This window comes from Schistocerca piceifrons, chromosome 6, assembly GCF_021461385.2.
Source record: "Schistocerca piceifrons isolate TAMUIC-IGC-003096 chromosome 6, iqSchPice1.1, whole genome shotgun sequence".
In the NCBI taxonomy this organism is placed as follows: Eukaryota; Metazoa; Arthropoda; class Insecta; order Orthoptera; family Acrididae; genus Schistocerca; species Schistocerca piceifrons.
Genome location: NC_060143.1, coordinates 449714620 through 449729459, shown reverse-complemented (window position 1 = coordinate 449729459; position 14840 = coordinate 449714620). Strand labels below are relative to the sequence as shown.

The 14840-nt window shown below is 43.8% G+C and overlaps 1 protein-coding gene across 1 annotated transcript in view; it reads right to left on the bottom strand.

The window, feature by feature from the left end:
* Window positions 1-14840, bottom strand: part of LOC124802715 (zinc finger and SCAN domain-containing protein 22-like) — a 765984-nt gene that overhangs the window by 241390 nt on the left and 509754 nt on the right. Inside the window, exon 5 of the mRNA XM_047263680.1 lies at window positions 14363-14532. Coding sequence (XP_047119636.1) covers window positions 14363-14532 — 170 coding nt within the window. The remainder of the gene's footprint in view (window positions 1-14362; window positions 14533-14840) is intronic.

Below are 14840 nucleotides of genomic sequence, written 5' to 3'. Positions count from 1 at the left end.
CAAGGGTTGTACATACTTAGTCAATAACATTCCATTGCCATATATTCTCTGTAAGCCACTCTACAGTGCATGGGAGAGAGTTTTTTTTTTTTTTTTTTATAATGAGTCAATACCTTTCTCTTTCGGTAGATAATCATTAAGTCAGACTAAATTGAAAGGCGGAGGGTTCTTTTTACCCAGTCAATAACTTTCCTTTCCCCTACATACACCATAAGCCGCTCTAATGAGCGTGTAGGGCAGTTTTTATAATGGTTCAAATGGCTCTGAGGTCATCAGTCCCTTATAACTACTTAAACCTTACTAACTAAGGACATCACACACACCCATGCCCGAGGCAGGATTCGAATCTGCGACCGTAGCGGTCACGCGTTTCTAGACTGTAGCGCCTAGAACCGCTCGGCCACCCTGGTCGGCGTTTTTATAATAAAAAAATTCCTTTACTTTTCCATATGTACTCCGAAATCCACTTGCGGTGCATGGCGGAAGGTTCGTTATACCAATTCAATAAGTTTCCCTTTCCATACAGACTGCGTAAGCCACTGTACCGTGCATAGTGGAGAGGTTTTTTTAATTAGTCAGCAGCTTTCCCTTTCCATACAAACTGCATAAGCCACTCTACAGTGCATGGCAGAGAGTTAACAGTGAATCATCACCTTTCAGATTCCTATGCATGGCGGAGGGTTCTTTATACCTAGTCAACTCTTCCTTCCCATACGCACTCCACTAGCCAGGGCACGGCGAAGGGCTCTTTATATCTAGTCAATAACTTCCTCTTCCCATACGTAATTCGTAAGCCGCTCTACAGCGCCTGGTGAAGAGCTTTTTTTAAGTAGTCAATACCTCTCCTTTCCATACATACTCCATAAGCCACTCTGCCATGAATGCTGGAGGCTTCATTATAGCTGGTCAATAACTTTCCCTGCCCATACTCCGTAAGCCACTATACAGTACATGGTGGAGAGTTTTTCGTAATTAGTCAACATCTTTGCCTTTGGATACATACACTGTAAGCCACTCTACAGTGCATGGCGGAGGGATTCTGGACTGCTAGTCAATAACTTTTCTTCTCATACATACTCGGTAAGCCTCTCTACAGTCCAATGTGGGGCGTTGCTTATACCTAGTCAACGCCATTCTCTCCTCATACACACTAGGTAAACCACTCTATAGTGCAAGGCGGAGGGTTTTTTATACTTGTTCAATACTTTTTCCTTTCATGCAAACCTCCGTAAGCCACTCTACAGTCCATGGTGGAGGTTTCTTTAGAGTGTTAAAATACAGCTCTTCAATATACCGAATTCTAAATGGGTTGATTGCGTATTTCTCGTAGGATTTCATTCTCCAGCAAAAAAAAAAAAAAAAAAAAAAAAAAAAAAAAAAAAAAAAAAAAAAAAAAAAAAAAAACCTCGCTGGTAACACATTCCTGCCTCGATTGCATATTTCAAGTGGAATTTCGTTCTCTAGCTAAAAAACCCTCGCTCGTTATACATCGCTGCTTAGCTCATACAGGGTGTCCCACCTAACTCTGCCATCACATATATTTCCGAAATAAAACAAAATGTGAAAAATGCAAATAGCGAGCGATTTACCTATTTCAGGGGCTCGGACAATAGGGAGGAATGCACAATCAATAAATGGAAAGATGCTTCACTTTCAACAAATAGTTACGTTTTTTATTTTTTAAAAAAAGGCACATGTATGATTTTTCTACAGAAATGGAAACTAGAGATAGAACTAATGACAGCAAACTTGTTTTCACTGTTCAAAACCTGACGCCTTCTGAAACACGTAGCCTTCAAAGGGTAGTAACGACGCCACAGTTTCTGCAGTCATGCGCAAAGGAAGAGTTGCCTGCAGCAGGCTTCAAGGCAGTGCAGGCAACCCGCATTACGACATTACAGCATTACGACAGAATCTGGCACCGTGTCCATTACTTAAAGTTTTAAGTATTCCAGAAGGTATAAACTTTAGAGCAGTGAAACCAAGCAAGTTTGTCGTCACTAATTGTACCTCTAGTTTTCATTTCGGTAGAAAAAACATACATGTGCCATTTAAAAGAAAACGGCAACATTGTGTTGAAAGTGATGTTTGTTTAAATGTAGGTACTGCGCATTCATGTCCATAGTGTGAGCTGCTGGTATAGGTGGATTCCTGGCCACATGCGTTTTTCACATTTTTTTTAAATTTCAGAGGTATGTTAGGTAGCAAAGTAGGGTAGAACACGCTGTATACAACCTTGGTTTCACAATTTATCTGTTGTGCTTATACACGTAATTATCTGTGTTCCTGATTGAATCACACATGTTTGTTTGGGCATAAGCGATTTACAAGATTTAATTTCTGTGCTGCATGATTAAGTAGAGCGTGCACTACACATTTATTTATTAAAATTTTATGGTTCTGTTATTTTTCCTCTCTCTCTCTCTCTTCGAGTAATTTCATCTTCAGAAATGTCTCCAGTAGTACATGAGTATAGAAATCACTGCCACGCAGATATAACTTAATACAGGAACGCCCCACGTTGAATGTGTGAAATCGAACTGCAAATTTCCACTGCTAAAAATATGAAAATAAAATAGACAATTCAACAGTAAGAAATCATTGTCTTTCTCTTAACAGTATCTGCTGAACTCGTTGATGGCACTGAAGACATGGTGCTAGGAGACGTAGAGGGACAAATTTCCTGCGGAAAAGCTTCGTTAATCGGAGTCAGCACAAGTAAATGGATATTTTTAACCATCAATTATGTTTCTCTTAGGGCGCACGACATCTGACTGATTAGTGCTTCAACGATGAACTAAAAATCACTCTGCTCTTACTTAATCCCGCTGCGTGAAGAACGCGCGGCAGCGCCGGCCCGGAGGCAGAAGTGGCTACTGGAATTTAAATCAGTACAGAGGCGGGCAGCGGTGCGTGATGGCTATCGGAAATTACGGGCCTGGTAATCGCTTTCCCCGGCAGTAGCTTATCGGCGGGCAGCAAGGTCGCAGACCCGCGACCGGTCCCCACTTACCGAGGTCATAACCCCCTTCCACCACGCACGCACACATACACACACACACACACACACACACACACACACACACACACACACTGCAGTTCCTTCTTTTCGTTTTCGTCTAACTTCCCGCCCAGAAATCGTTCGATCCATTACAATACCCGAAAACTGCCTGCTCTATAAACCCACACTTCCGGCCCGAGAAGTTAGTACGTCTATCTACATCTACTTATACATCAACATCGCAAGTCATTGTACTGTGCATGACGTAGAGACTTCGTACCAATATTATCGACTTTCTTTCCTGACCCATTCACGTTATGAGTAAAGGATTCATCCCTACGTTTGTGGACTATTCTTTATCTTATTTTTGCTAACCCGGCAAGATAATACGTTGTTGGCAGCAAAACGATCGTGTGGTATTCTTTGTAGACAGTTTCTTTAAGTCTACCCAGAAGGGTTTCGTGAAAACTACGTGCCTTTCTACATCTACATCAATACTCCGCGAGCCACCTGACGATGTGTGGTGGAGGGTACTTCTCGTACAACTAATTTCTAGAATTTTCTAGTTGTGGTCACTTCATGACACGTATGTGGAAGGAAGAAAGTAACGTGTTGTCCCATTCTTTCCGGAATGTACTGTCTCCAGATTTCGATAATAAAGCTTCCCGTAATGCATAGTGCCTCTCTTGCCTGCCCTGTTCTCGCACCGACTATACGATTCCGTGACGCCGCTCTTCGTTGGATATTCTCTAGCTCTTCTGTCAGTCCTACCTGGTAAGGGTCCCAGATTGATGATCAGTCGAACAAGCGCCTTGTAAGCCACTTCTTTAATAGATGAGTAACATTTCCGTAACATTCTTCTTATGAATACCAGTCTAGCATCTGTTTTCCTACTATTTGTTTGATGTGGTCATTATACTTAAGGTAGCTCCGGATAGATACTCCTAGATATTATGCGGTAGTTAGCCTTTCCAACAACTTGTCATCAATAGCGAGTTGCACAACAGTGAATTTCTTTTCCTACGTACGCGCAATATGTTACTTTTATTTATGTTCAGAATCAGTTGCCAGTCCGTGCGCAATTCATCAATCCTCTTCTGCGGTTCCCTATGTCTTCTGGCGTTGCCACCTTCTTAGAGAAAACCACATCAGCTGCGAACACTCTTAGAGAGCTTCCGACGCATCCTTCTAGATCATTTACAGACATTGTAAACGGTAATGGTCCCATCGCCCTTCCTTGGGGTGTACACCCCCCCCCGCTAGATCACTTTGAATCTGTCACTTTTCTTCCGTTAAGAGGAACGTTTTGAGTTCTATCTGCAAGGCAGTGTTGAATTCAGTAGCAAACATGATTCGATACTCAATAAGCTCGTTGGGGGGGGGGGGGGGGGGGTGAACAGTGACAAATATGCCTCGAGATGTTCACCAGTAATTTTGTAATGAGCTAATATATCGTTCTTCGTCTTTGCTATAGGCATCATCTTACGTTTATCCATATTTAAAGAGAGTACAAAAATTGTATATTTTGTCCGAGTGTTTTTACAATTTCTTGCGGTCGACCAGCGGTGACACCGTCGTCCACATTAAGACATCGTAAGTGAATAATCTCTTACTGCTGCTGACCCTATCTTTTGTGTTTGTTAATAACATTAGAGGTCCTATCACTCTTCCCAGGGGCACAGACATTGTTACGTGCGTTTCTATTCGGCTCTATTAGGTTCTGTTGTTCAAATTCCTTCACATAAACACATATTTTCGAAGATACTGTGTGTGACCATACCATGGCTTGTATCGCTAGCTGACGATGTGGTAGAGTGTCGAATGCCCTTCACGAATCTAGGAAGACGGAATCTACCCGTTCACCTGCATCTGTTGTTTGGAACATGTCGTACCAGAGATTTTTTTTTCTGTATAAGTTCAAATTTTCTGTGGGAAGAATTTGCTGCAGGATCCTGCTACAGATGGACGTCAACGATATTGGTGCGTCAAACTGAGTAAACGCTGTACAGCTTAAGCAAAAGGAAACTTACCCAGAAAATATTTTATGTGCTTAAGGTAGGCAAACTGACTTGCATCTTCTGTTCGGGGTAAGGATAATATAAGTTGGGATACCTATCTTAAACATTTTCCTGAACACTAATAACTTGCTGAATTCTTTCTGAAAAAACTAATGACCCGTGCTCATTTCCAGTCTCTCTCTCCCTCTCTCTCTCTCTCTCTCTCTCTCTCTCTCTCTCTGTCTCCCTCTCTCTCCTCTTTGACTTCTTTCACTCCTCACCTTTCTTTGCAATTCCTCTTTCTCCTGCATGTGTGATATATATGTATATACATATGTGTGCGAGTGTGTGTGTGTGTGTGTGTGTGTGTGTGTGTGTGTGTGTGTGTGTGTGTGCTGCCCACCCGGCTACTCGTTTCCGATGCCCCCACAGCTCATTAATAGCAGGCAGCGCCACGGGCAAACAAGTGCGGCGGCGGCTGGGCGCTGGTCCAGTCGGCGCCGCCTCACGGGCGATTCGGCGAAACGGCCACGTCTGCATGTCCCATAATAACAGAGCATCGCGGCCGCGCACGCTGAATTAGAACTCATTCACGTTGCGCGCCCAGGCAGCAGTAGCAGTTTAGAGGCGTTCACAAATGGCCCCGAGCGGGCAACAGACCAACTGCGCGCGCCGTTCTAATGTTCGCTGCCCTGCATCGTTCTCTACGCACTGTAATTACTGCCTTCCTCCCTACCGTATAAATCCAAAATCAACTGCTCTCCAGAAATCAATATTAGGGCGAGATACCTGTTCGGTTCTATGAGGGTTTTTCGGAAAGGAATGTCAGATCGATCGCAAAGTGGAAACGACAGTGAAAATCCGATGAAGCTTTGTATACAATAGTGGCCAGTCTCTTTAGTATGCCCGCCGATCGCGTCACATCTCTCTTTTCAGTTATGAGCGCATAGTGAGCACGTAAAGATGCCTAAAAAATAGTCTCTCGCCAAGTATAAGTGCCTGTGAGAGATTTCGCCTGATTTTATGCAGCCCACAAAACGCAACTGTCATGCAGCTCCTTCTTCTCAGCCGCATACTGCAGGGGCAATGAGGATACTCCCTGATGCGTTTCCAATAGAAAGTGTTTGATCACCAACCATATAGCCCGGACTTAGCTCCTTCTGATTTTCATCTCTGCTCACATGAACCGCTACCTATGAAGACAAAATTTGGGCACAGGCAATAAACTGCATGTCAGCCTAGAGAATTGACAGAAAGCACAGACAGCTGCCTTCTATGACGAGGGTATTGGAAAGTTGGTACAATGCTACGACTGATATCAGATCAGCGACTATGTTGAGAAGTAGGTGGATGGTGTAGCTAACTGTTGAAACTCCTACATTTTTGATTTTCACCGTAGTTTCCATTTCGCGACAGATGAGAGCTCCCTTCCCGAATAACCCTCGACTTCCAATGAATTTCTAGTAGATACGCATCAAATCAAAAGTCAGATTTCCGGTGTGACAGCTTCAGATATTCGTATATCCATTAATTTACTTGCGCCTAGGTCCACGGACACAGTAAAGTTTTCAAGACTGAAAACATTTAAAATGAGAGTTTTTATTCACCCAAGCACCATCAGCTTGTAAGTCAAATCCTTGCTGCTGGCTGCTGATCATGCACCACAGCTGGATAATTTGTTAATACATAAAATAAAATTCCTGAATGAGTCTGCAACCTTCGCGATTTTTTAATAAAGCCACCTACATTGCTTGACATATTTCTTTATTTACAACGACATTTCGTCTACCTTCATCAACTGATTAGAAATTACAACTTCTAAAACATAGTTGAGTGTCAGTTTCGGTAAACCCTATACCGCCCGTCCAAAAATTTCCGAGACTGATTTTGTTCCTGGTGTATAAGCGGTGAGAGCGCAGTAACTACGGTGGCAGCTTGAACCAATAGCTATAAGCAACAGATGTGCATTCGATCAGTCAGTCGTGAGCAGGCAATATTAGGTAGCGGACATGCAGCCGTAGCTTGTCAATGTTGTTGTGTCACAAATCGCAGTAGAGCAACATCTCTAAATAAAGTTCACGAAATTTTCCAGAATGTTTTGAAAAAAAGAAAAGTGTATTCAGAGGTTGTTCCGAACATTCTGTGAACCGAACAACAAGAACGACGCGTGCACGGCTGTCGCGACTTGACTGAAATGCAGAACGCTGACAGTTCTTTTCTGGAAACAATTACAGCTTGTGACGAGACTTGGTGATGTCAGTACTAACCTACCACATAACGACAAAGTGTAGAAATTTACATAATGAGTGAGCACTTTGACGAAGTAACCTACTTTTCTAACCAATGTGACGCGTGAGTTGACCTTTCTGACAGTCCCACATTGTTGTATGATGTTCTGTGCATGTACTCAAGTGAGTGGAGATGTGTAGAACACCAGAAATATGAAGACCAGCATCCTACCTTCCCTATATTTGTTTTTATTAATCCAGTCTGAAAACTTTTTTTACTGACGGGGTACACCTAAGCGGGGCTTCAACGGGCATTTAACACATGAAGAAATGTGTAATTAAATGCCTCAAGCCATATACACGCTTTTATTCACAGAAAAAACAGCTGGTTAAGCATGTGGTAAAATATTATCTTTGCTTTCGATCATGTTTCGTGTTTTACCGTTCTTTGCAATGTGTGAACGGGCAGTCGCAGACAGCTTGTCAGCAGTACTAAATCGCAGTAATGTCTGATGAAAAAGTGGTAACGATACGGACTCAGGACAATAGTACGGGGAAAAGAGTAGGCACTGGTCTTTTCAGAAAGACCTAACCGCCAGCATATTGCAGGACTGTTCGAAATACTCTGGCGGAAAAGTGGATGACGTAAACAGAAATCCGAGCAGAAGTTACGCGAGTAGTATCGCCACGAAAAGTCGAGTACGGGTTAATGGAAGCTGGCTTCAGATCGCGAGTTCCTATGAGCAGTTTATCATGACAGGATTTCGTCGACAACAGACACTTCCATGGTGCTGAGCTAGAGTAAATAAACTAGCGTCCTGTGGTGCTCATCGATTAGTGTCGCTTCCGTTTGTTGACGTCAGACTGTCGACAGTACGTCCGCTGACTACCTCTTATAAGTCCTCAGTGATTCGCGGGATCCATACTGTTGTATCTCCTATAGCTCCCCAAGGCTCGATTCCAGGAGTTGGAGATTTCCTGGAGTCGAGCCTTGGGAAGCTATAGGAGATGCAACAGTAATATTTCGTAACACTCAAAGGTTGCCTCATGCTGTCGCGGAGACACCACAGTCATCTCTGTGTTCTCTGAGTAAATGTCTGAATAATATAGTGAGTTCGTCGCAGCAAGTGTTGCGCGTCGTCAACAGTGACCTCGATGAGTTCTTGTATGTGAAAATGGCGTATAGAGGCTCAACCCAGTCATCGAAAATACAATGAAATTGTGACATAGACTGAACAGTGGTGTGCTCGAAATGTTTTCTCCCGTAACCTACAACAAAACTGAATAATGTCAAAAAAAAGAAAATGGTTCAAATGGCTCTGAGCACTATGGGACTTAACATCTGTGGTCATCAGTCCCCTAGAACTTAGAACTACTTAAACCTAACTAACCTAAGGACATCACACACATCCATGCCCGAGGCGGGATTCGAACCTGCGACCGTAGCGGTCACGCGGTTCCAGACTGAAGCGCCTTGAACCGCACGGCCGCACCGGCCGGCTGAATAATGTCATTGCTGCTCTGACCCCCATTAGAGAAGCGGAAAGACAAGGGCTGAGACGTGGTGTGTGATGACGTTTCCCTGGTGTGATACGACCACGGTAGCGTCACGTAGGAGTGTGGTTAAATTTGGAGCCAATGTGACATCATTAACCCATCGTACACCTCACATGAACTTGTGAGCTGTTTTCGTATGTTTGTTCATCCTACTGTGTGTTCGCCTTGCTGTGTGAAGAATCGTCGAGCTGGAGGATGTCATCGCAGGGCCATTACAGAAGAAGGTTCTGGGCACGTTTGAGCTAAATTTCGAACTTCAGTGATGCAGTGCGATAAAATGACGGAGTTCCAAAAAAGTGATATATAATCGTGTATAGGATGCCTTCGCCAGGACAGAGATTTAGTTATAGTACCTGATTGGAGCTGCATGTCGGTAAGTGTGAACGTCTTAGGATAATCGTAGTAGGAATTTTTCTCTCGTGTTCTGTGCTGTTAAAGCAATAAAATTGAATATTGTTCACTGGTTACAAAAATTTTACTGTGCCTCACTGTACAGCCACCATCATAGCGAGTTATTAAATGGTCAGGTTAACGGTTCTGACTTTGATATTAAGATGAAGCGAAGTTTCTTTCATTCTTTCTGTGTGATAAAGCCTAGTGGTGGCGTTCTTAATCCAAAGCTAATCTGCTTATATAATGCACCTACGTGTAACAGGAGCGTAATTAATGGGCATTCTGGTAAGCTGTGTGGTAGTGTGCGAAGTAAATAAAAGGGCTCCAACTCTAAAGGAGGTTATCTGTCACAACTACCCAGGTAATCCGAATAAATCCTCACACCTTCATAACTGCCTCCAGCCTGAAATTTTCATAAACTATTTCAGGCCGTCCGGAGTGGCCGAGTGGTTCTAGGCGCTTCAGTCTGGAACCTCGCGACCACTACGGTCGCAGGTTCGAATCCTGCCTCGGGCATGGATGTGTGTGATGTCCTTAGGTTAGTTAGGTTTAAGTAGTTCTAAATTCTAGGGGACTGATGACCTCAGATGTTAAGTCCCATAGTGCTCAGAGCCATTTGAACCATTTGAACTATTTCAGGCGTGATACTCCACAGGATGATACTCAAAGGCTGCTAGCTGCCATATCACGAGAAATGAAAGTGTGTATTTGTGCTTGTGGATGTCACAATTCAAACTGACGTCGCTTATGGACATCAGTTCCAAATATAATGAAAGCTTAATTATTTGATACTCGTTATGTGATGAACATTTGCTCAGAGTTTGATAAGCAGCGAACAGTTTTCTGTGTAACTGCGTCGTGTTAGATTTGTTATTCTAGCCATTAAAACAGCTTTCATAAATAGATTATTATTTATTCACACTGGCAACCAAAATGTACTGACGGTGGATGTACAATTCTTCTAAAAACCGGGTGATCAAAAAGTCAGTATAAATTTGAAAACTTAAAAAGCGCGGAATAATGTAGATAGAGAGGTAAAAATTGACACACATGGTTGGAATGACATGGGGTTTCATTAGAACCACCCCATATTGCTAGACGCGTGAAAGACCTCTTGCGCACGTCGTTTGGTGATGATCGTGTGTTCAGCCGCCACTTTCGTCATGCTTGGCCTCCCAGGTCCCCAGACCTCAGTCCGTGTGATTATTGGCTTTGGGGTTACCTAAAGTCGCAAGTGTATCGTGATCGACCGACATCTCTAGGGATGATGAAAGACAACATTCGACGCCAGTGCCTTACCGTAACTCCGGACATGCTTTACAGTGCGGTTCACAACATTATTCCTCGACTACAGCTATTGTTGAGGAATAATGGTGGACATATTGAGAATTTCCTGTAAAGAACATACTCTGTACTTTGTCTTACTTTGTTATGCAAATTATTGTTATTCTGATCAGATGAAGCGCCATCTGTCGGACATTTTTTGAACGTTTGTATTTTTTTGGTTCTAATAAAGCCCCACGTCATTCCAAGCATGTGTGTCAATTTGTACCTCTCTGTCTACATTATTCCGTGATTTATTCAGTTTTCAAATTTATACTGACTTTTTGATCACACGGTACATTGTAGTGGACTGGTTGTAGTCGCTTCAGTATGTCGAGGTTTTTGGAGAAAGCTGAAATGCCAGTAAGAACGCAACAAATTTTAATGAAAAGGTGTCCGAAAGAATGGGTTTCATCTTACAGGGAATGGGACGGCGCTCGCATCACGTTTTTCTCGTTTCCGTGCGAGGGAAAATGAAACAGCGGTCGGCCAGTGGAAGCCGGTGGAAGCCAGCCTGCACGGACCAGACCAGAGTGGTCGGGCCCTAGTTTCGCCAGTGATGAATTATCCGGCGACCGTCCGCCCGGCGAGCTGAGTCCATCAAGGCGCTCCCCGCCCCCAGTGCCGCCAACTCCCTCCGTTTTTCCAAAAGCTGATGGCCTCTTGATTTATTACGGAGAGGGCCGGACGCTAATTTTCGGTTACTACCGCGCAGGGAGTAATTTCCAACATTAATAAGCGCTCACAATAATTGTGCTTAGACGGCGCTTCTGCTGCAACCGGCCGGTCTTGCGGTTACCGCCGCTGCCTTCTGGACGCATTCCCGCTGCCTCTCGCCGTAAAGCCGTCAGCCTTCTCCAGCGGGACGTTCTGACGGCCGGGAGATGGACGTCGGCCTCTGCATCTTCTGCCTTGTCGGAATCGTGTTTTGCAGTTCGTTGATGCTGCCCAGCCTATTAACTCCTGGTTTCCCCATGCGGTTTTCTATTACGATTTTCCGTCCATCCAATTTTGGCTCTACCTTTCTATCTTAGATAAAGAATCCAAATGGCTCAAATGGTTCAAATGGCTCTGAGCACTATGGGACTTAACATCTGAGGTCATCACTCCCCTAGACTTAGAACTACTTATACCTAGCTAACCTAAGGACATCACACACATCCATGCCCGAGGCAGGATTCGAACCTGCGACCGCAGCGGTCGCGTGGTTCCAGACTGAAGCTCCTAGAACCGCTCGGCCACAGTGGACGGCCGATAAAGTATCCACTACAGGTTACAAACCGTAGGTGTAGTCGATGTTGCTCCCTCGTTGTTCGGTAGAAGCCATCACAGGGAGTGGTTGTGAGCGACATCAAATCGTGGAAATCGCGTATATAATGTATTACGAGGTTAAGAAACCGATGATGTGTAAAAAATGATTATCAGACCAATATACAATATGCTGTTATTCGTTAAGTGACAATATGTCCGAAGTATGAAAACCTGTAAATGAGGAACAGACAGAAAAACGCGATGAGAATCAAACTGCAAACGATAAGAGAAATACGAGAAGAAAATAGTTGGTGTTGAAAAACGGTTAGAAGATGAGATTATCTATAAAGGAGACCGCGGATAGGACACAAGTGTGACCATTTCTTCAGCTCTGATAGACCGTCAGGCGTCCCCCCTAGGTCTGATTATAGGAGTACATGGAAGCAACTGTAAGGGTGCTAATAAATTAGTTACCGGTAGGTTCGATCAACATGCGAATATTACGGAGATGCTTCGTGAATGGGAATCCCTGGATGAAGAGGATGTTCTTCTATTGAGAAAATGTAGAGAAACGGTATTTGTGGCTGACTAAAAACGATTCTACTGCCGCCATCGTACATTTTGCGCAAGAACCACGAAGAAAAGGTAAGAGAAATCAGGACGTATACAGAGACATATAGACAGTTGTTTCTCCAACGCTCTATTTGCGAGTGTAACAGGAAAGGTAATGATTAGTAACCTCCGTCCTGCACCATCAGTGGCTTACGGAATGTGTATGTACATGTAGATGTAGATGATGAGCCAAATGAAACAACACCGAATATGTCGGACGGAAGAGTGTAGAGAAACAGTAGACGCAAGGGGAGAGCGGAATGAGGAGGCAGAGAAAGAGAATGGGGAGGAAAGGAGGTTATATACTTATTGGCGATATGGATCACCGCATTCCATCAGAATCAGCATTGACTACGGCTGATATTACAATGGAATCACATAACAGACGTTCAAGGAATTACGATACATACTCGTAAAGGAAGAAGCATTTTTCACAGTAGAAAGTGCGATATGCGTCCACTTTAAGCTATATTTCCCGCTTAGGTGCTGAGACAATGTCTAACAAACGATATTCGCCTAAGCAGTGCTCCAAAATTTTTGTAATTTTTGAAATTTCCCAGCTTGTTGTGTTTCGGCAGAGCATGTCGTCTAATAAATTATAAATTTTCTTCGAATTAATACTGACATTACAAACATTAAGTCACTCTGTTCCGTAATGGATGAATGAATGAAAAATTTCGGGCTATATCAGACATTGACGCTATTATTTTTGTCAAAAGGTCAGTCGATTATAGTATAAGGACTTCAGCACTAAGCAAAATTTTTGAAGTGTTTTTAAATCCGGTTAAAATCAGATTCTGAGTCCCCACCTCCTAGGTGAGCGTGACACAATTTCTGGGGGGGGGGGGGGGGGGGGAGTCAAAATGTATTGCACACTACGATTCATAAACGAACAAAATCTACATTCGTACTGTGTCCAGGCTTGGTAGACTCCGCCTGTTATGCCCGAGCGCGCTTTCGGCACCTATTTTGAAATAAAGAAACAGCGATCGGAAATGATTTTGCCAGGTGATATGCGGTTTCGAATGAGTAACATGCGTGAAATATTAGCGTTTGTGTACCATTTTTATTTCGTAACTAATTGAAGTCCATCTCACTGGCATTGGCGCACAAGACTTAGTATCCGGAAAGTCAACTGAATGTTTATCAACATGTGTCAAGGTATTTGGAAGCAATTTATTGCCAGGGGCAAAAGATTACGAGGAACAGGATTGTTGAAGACACAAGGTGCTGGTCAGGATTTTCGACAGACAGTGGATTTCACAGTAGAATGCGAGAAAATGGTGGTGGGTCGTGTGGTAGACGGTTTTGTAGTAATCACCCATATACAGAGTGAGCAAAACAGAAATGGCCCCTCGTGGACGGTTTCTCTCTCTTTGGTTCCACACTAAAACAGCTTATGTCCACCTTCCATCACTTCGTCTTGCAACATAACCGTGCCTGTTTCTATTTCGGCTCGCTAACCGGTTATATTTCATCATTGACAGTACTTAATACATCCGGTTTTGGAGATCTCTTCGTCTTAGGCGTAGTGACGTTCTTTCCTTGCCTTGTGCAATTCTCAAGTTCCCTTTAGTGAATCCACTTAATTTTCGTGTTCCGCAGATGTAAGTTAAAAAGAAAGAACACACTTCTCGAAAACTATTACTCCGTATCTTAAAGTACTCAATTTAGGAGCCTGTACCACTTGCGCAATTTTGACATTAAATGCTTTAGACTCCGTAATGAAGATGCTGAGAGTTGGATTCGTGGAACGACTCCACTTGAAGACCTGAGAGTAATAATAGCTTTCAGCGTGTTGCGTCGACATTGATTTCATTTTACGTTATTGGTTTCTGTGTGGGTCACCGATTGGTGGTTTCACCCAGTCAAGTTGGGTCACGAATGTATCGGGAATGGCGTACATGGAGATAGTGTGTTCTCGTCAGAGATGTCAGAGTCGCTGCCTGTGATGTTGCTGGCTCGAGATCTGCTAGGAGAAAAGTGCGCTGGCGACTGACCTTGATGTGCGTCATGCGGTGGTAGTAGAGGTTGGAGCTGGCGGTGAACCTCTTCCCGCAGACCTGGCACTGGTGGGGCTTCTCCCCGCTGTGGATGCGCCGGTGCGTGTTCAGCGAGCTCGACGTCGAGAACCCCTTGTTGCAAACCATGCACACGTGCGGCTTCTCACCTGCAAAAGTCAGGAGAAAGGTGATAAGCGTATGCAGACAGATCGCCACTGAGGTAAGAACTTGTCGGGGTAGCCCTGTCGTCCTGCACCGAATATATGAAAAAAAGTTCTCGGGCGGACGACCAAACGAAGAGAAATCGAGTTTATGCGATGAGGCGCGTTGACAGACTAATGACAGGAGGCGGGAATGGTACGGTTTGTACAGGATTGGCAGAGTAAAATTGGGCGGGAAAATATTTAATGGGCCTTAAGATAGGCAACCCAGCTTACAGCTTCCAAACCTTAGGAGGATGACGTAACTTGGGCTG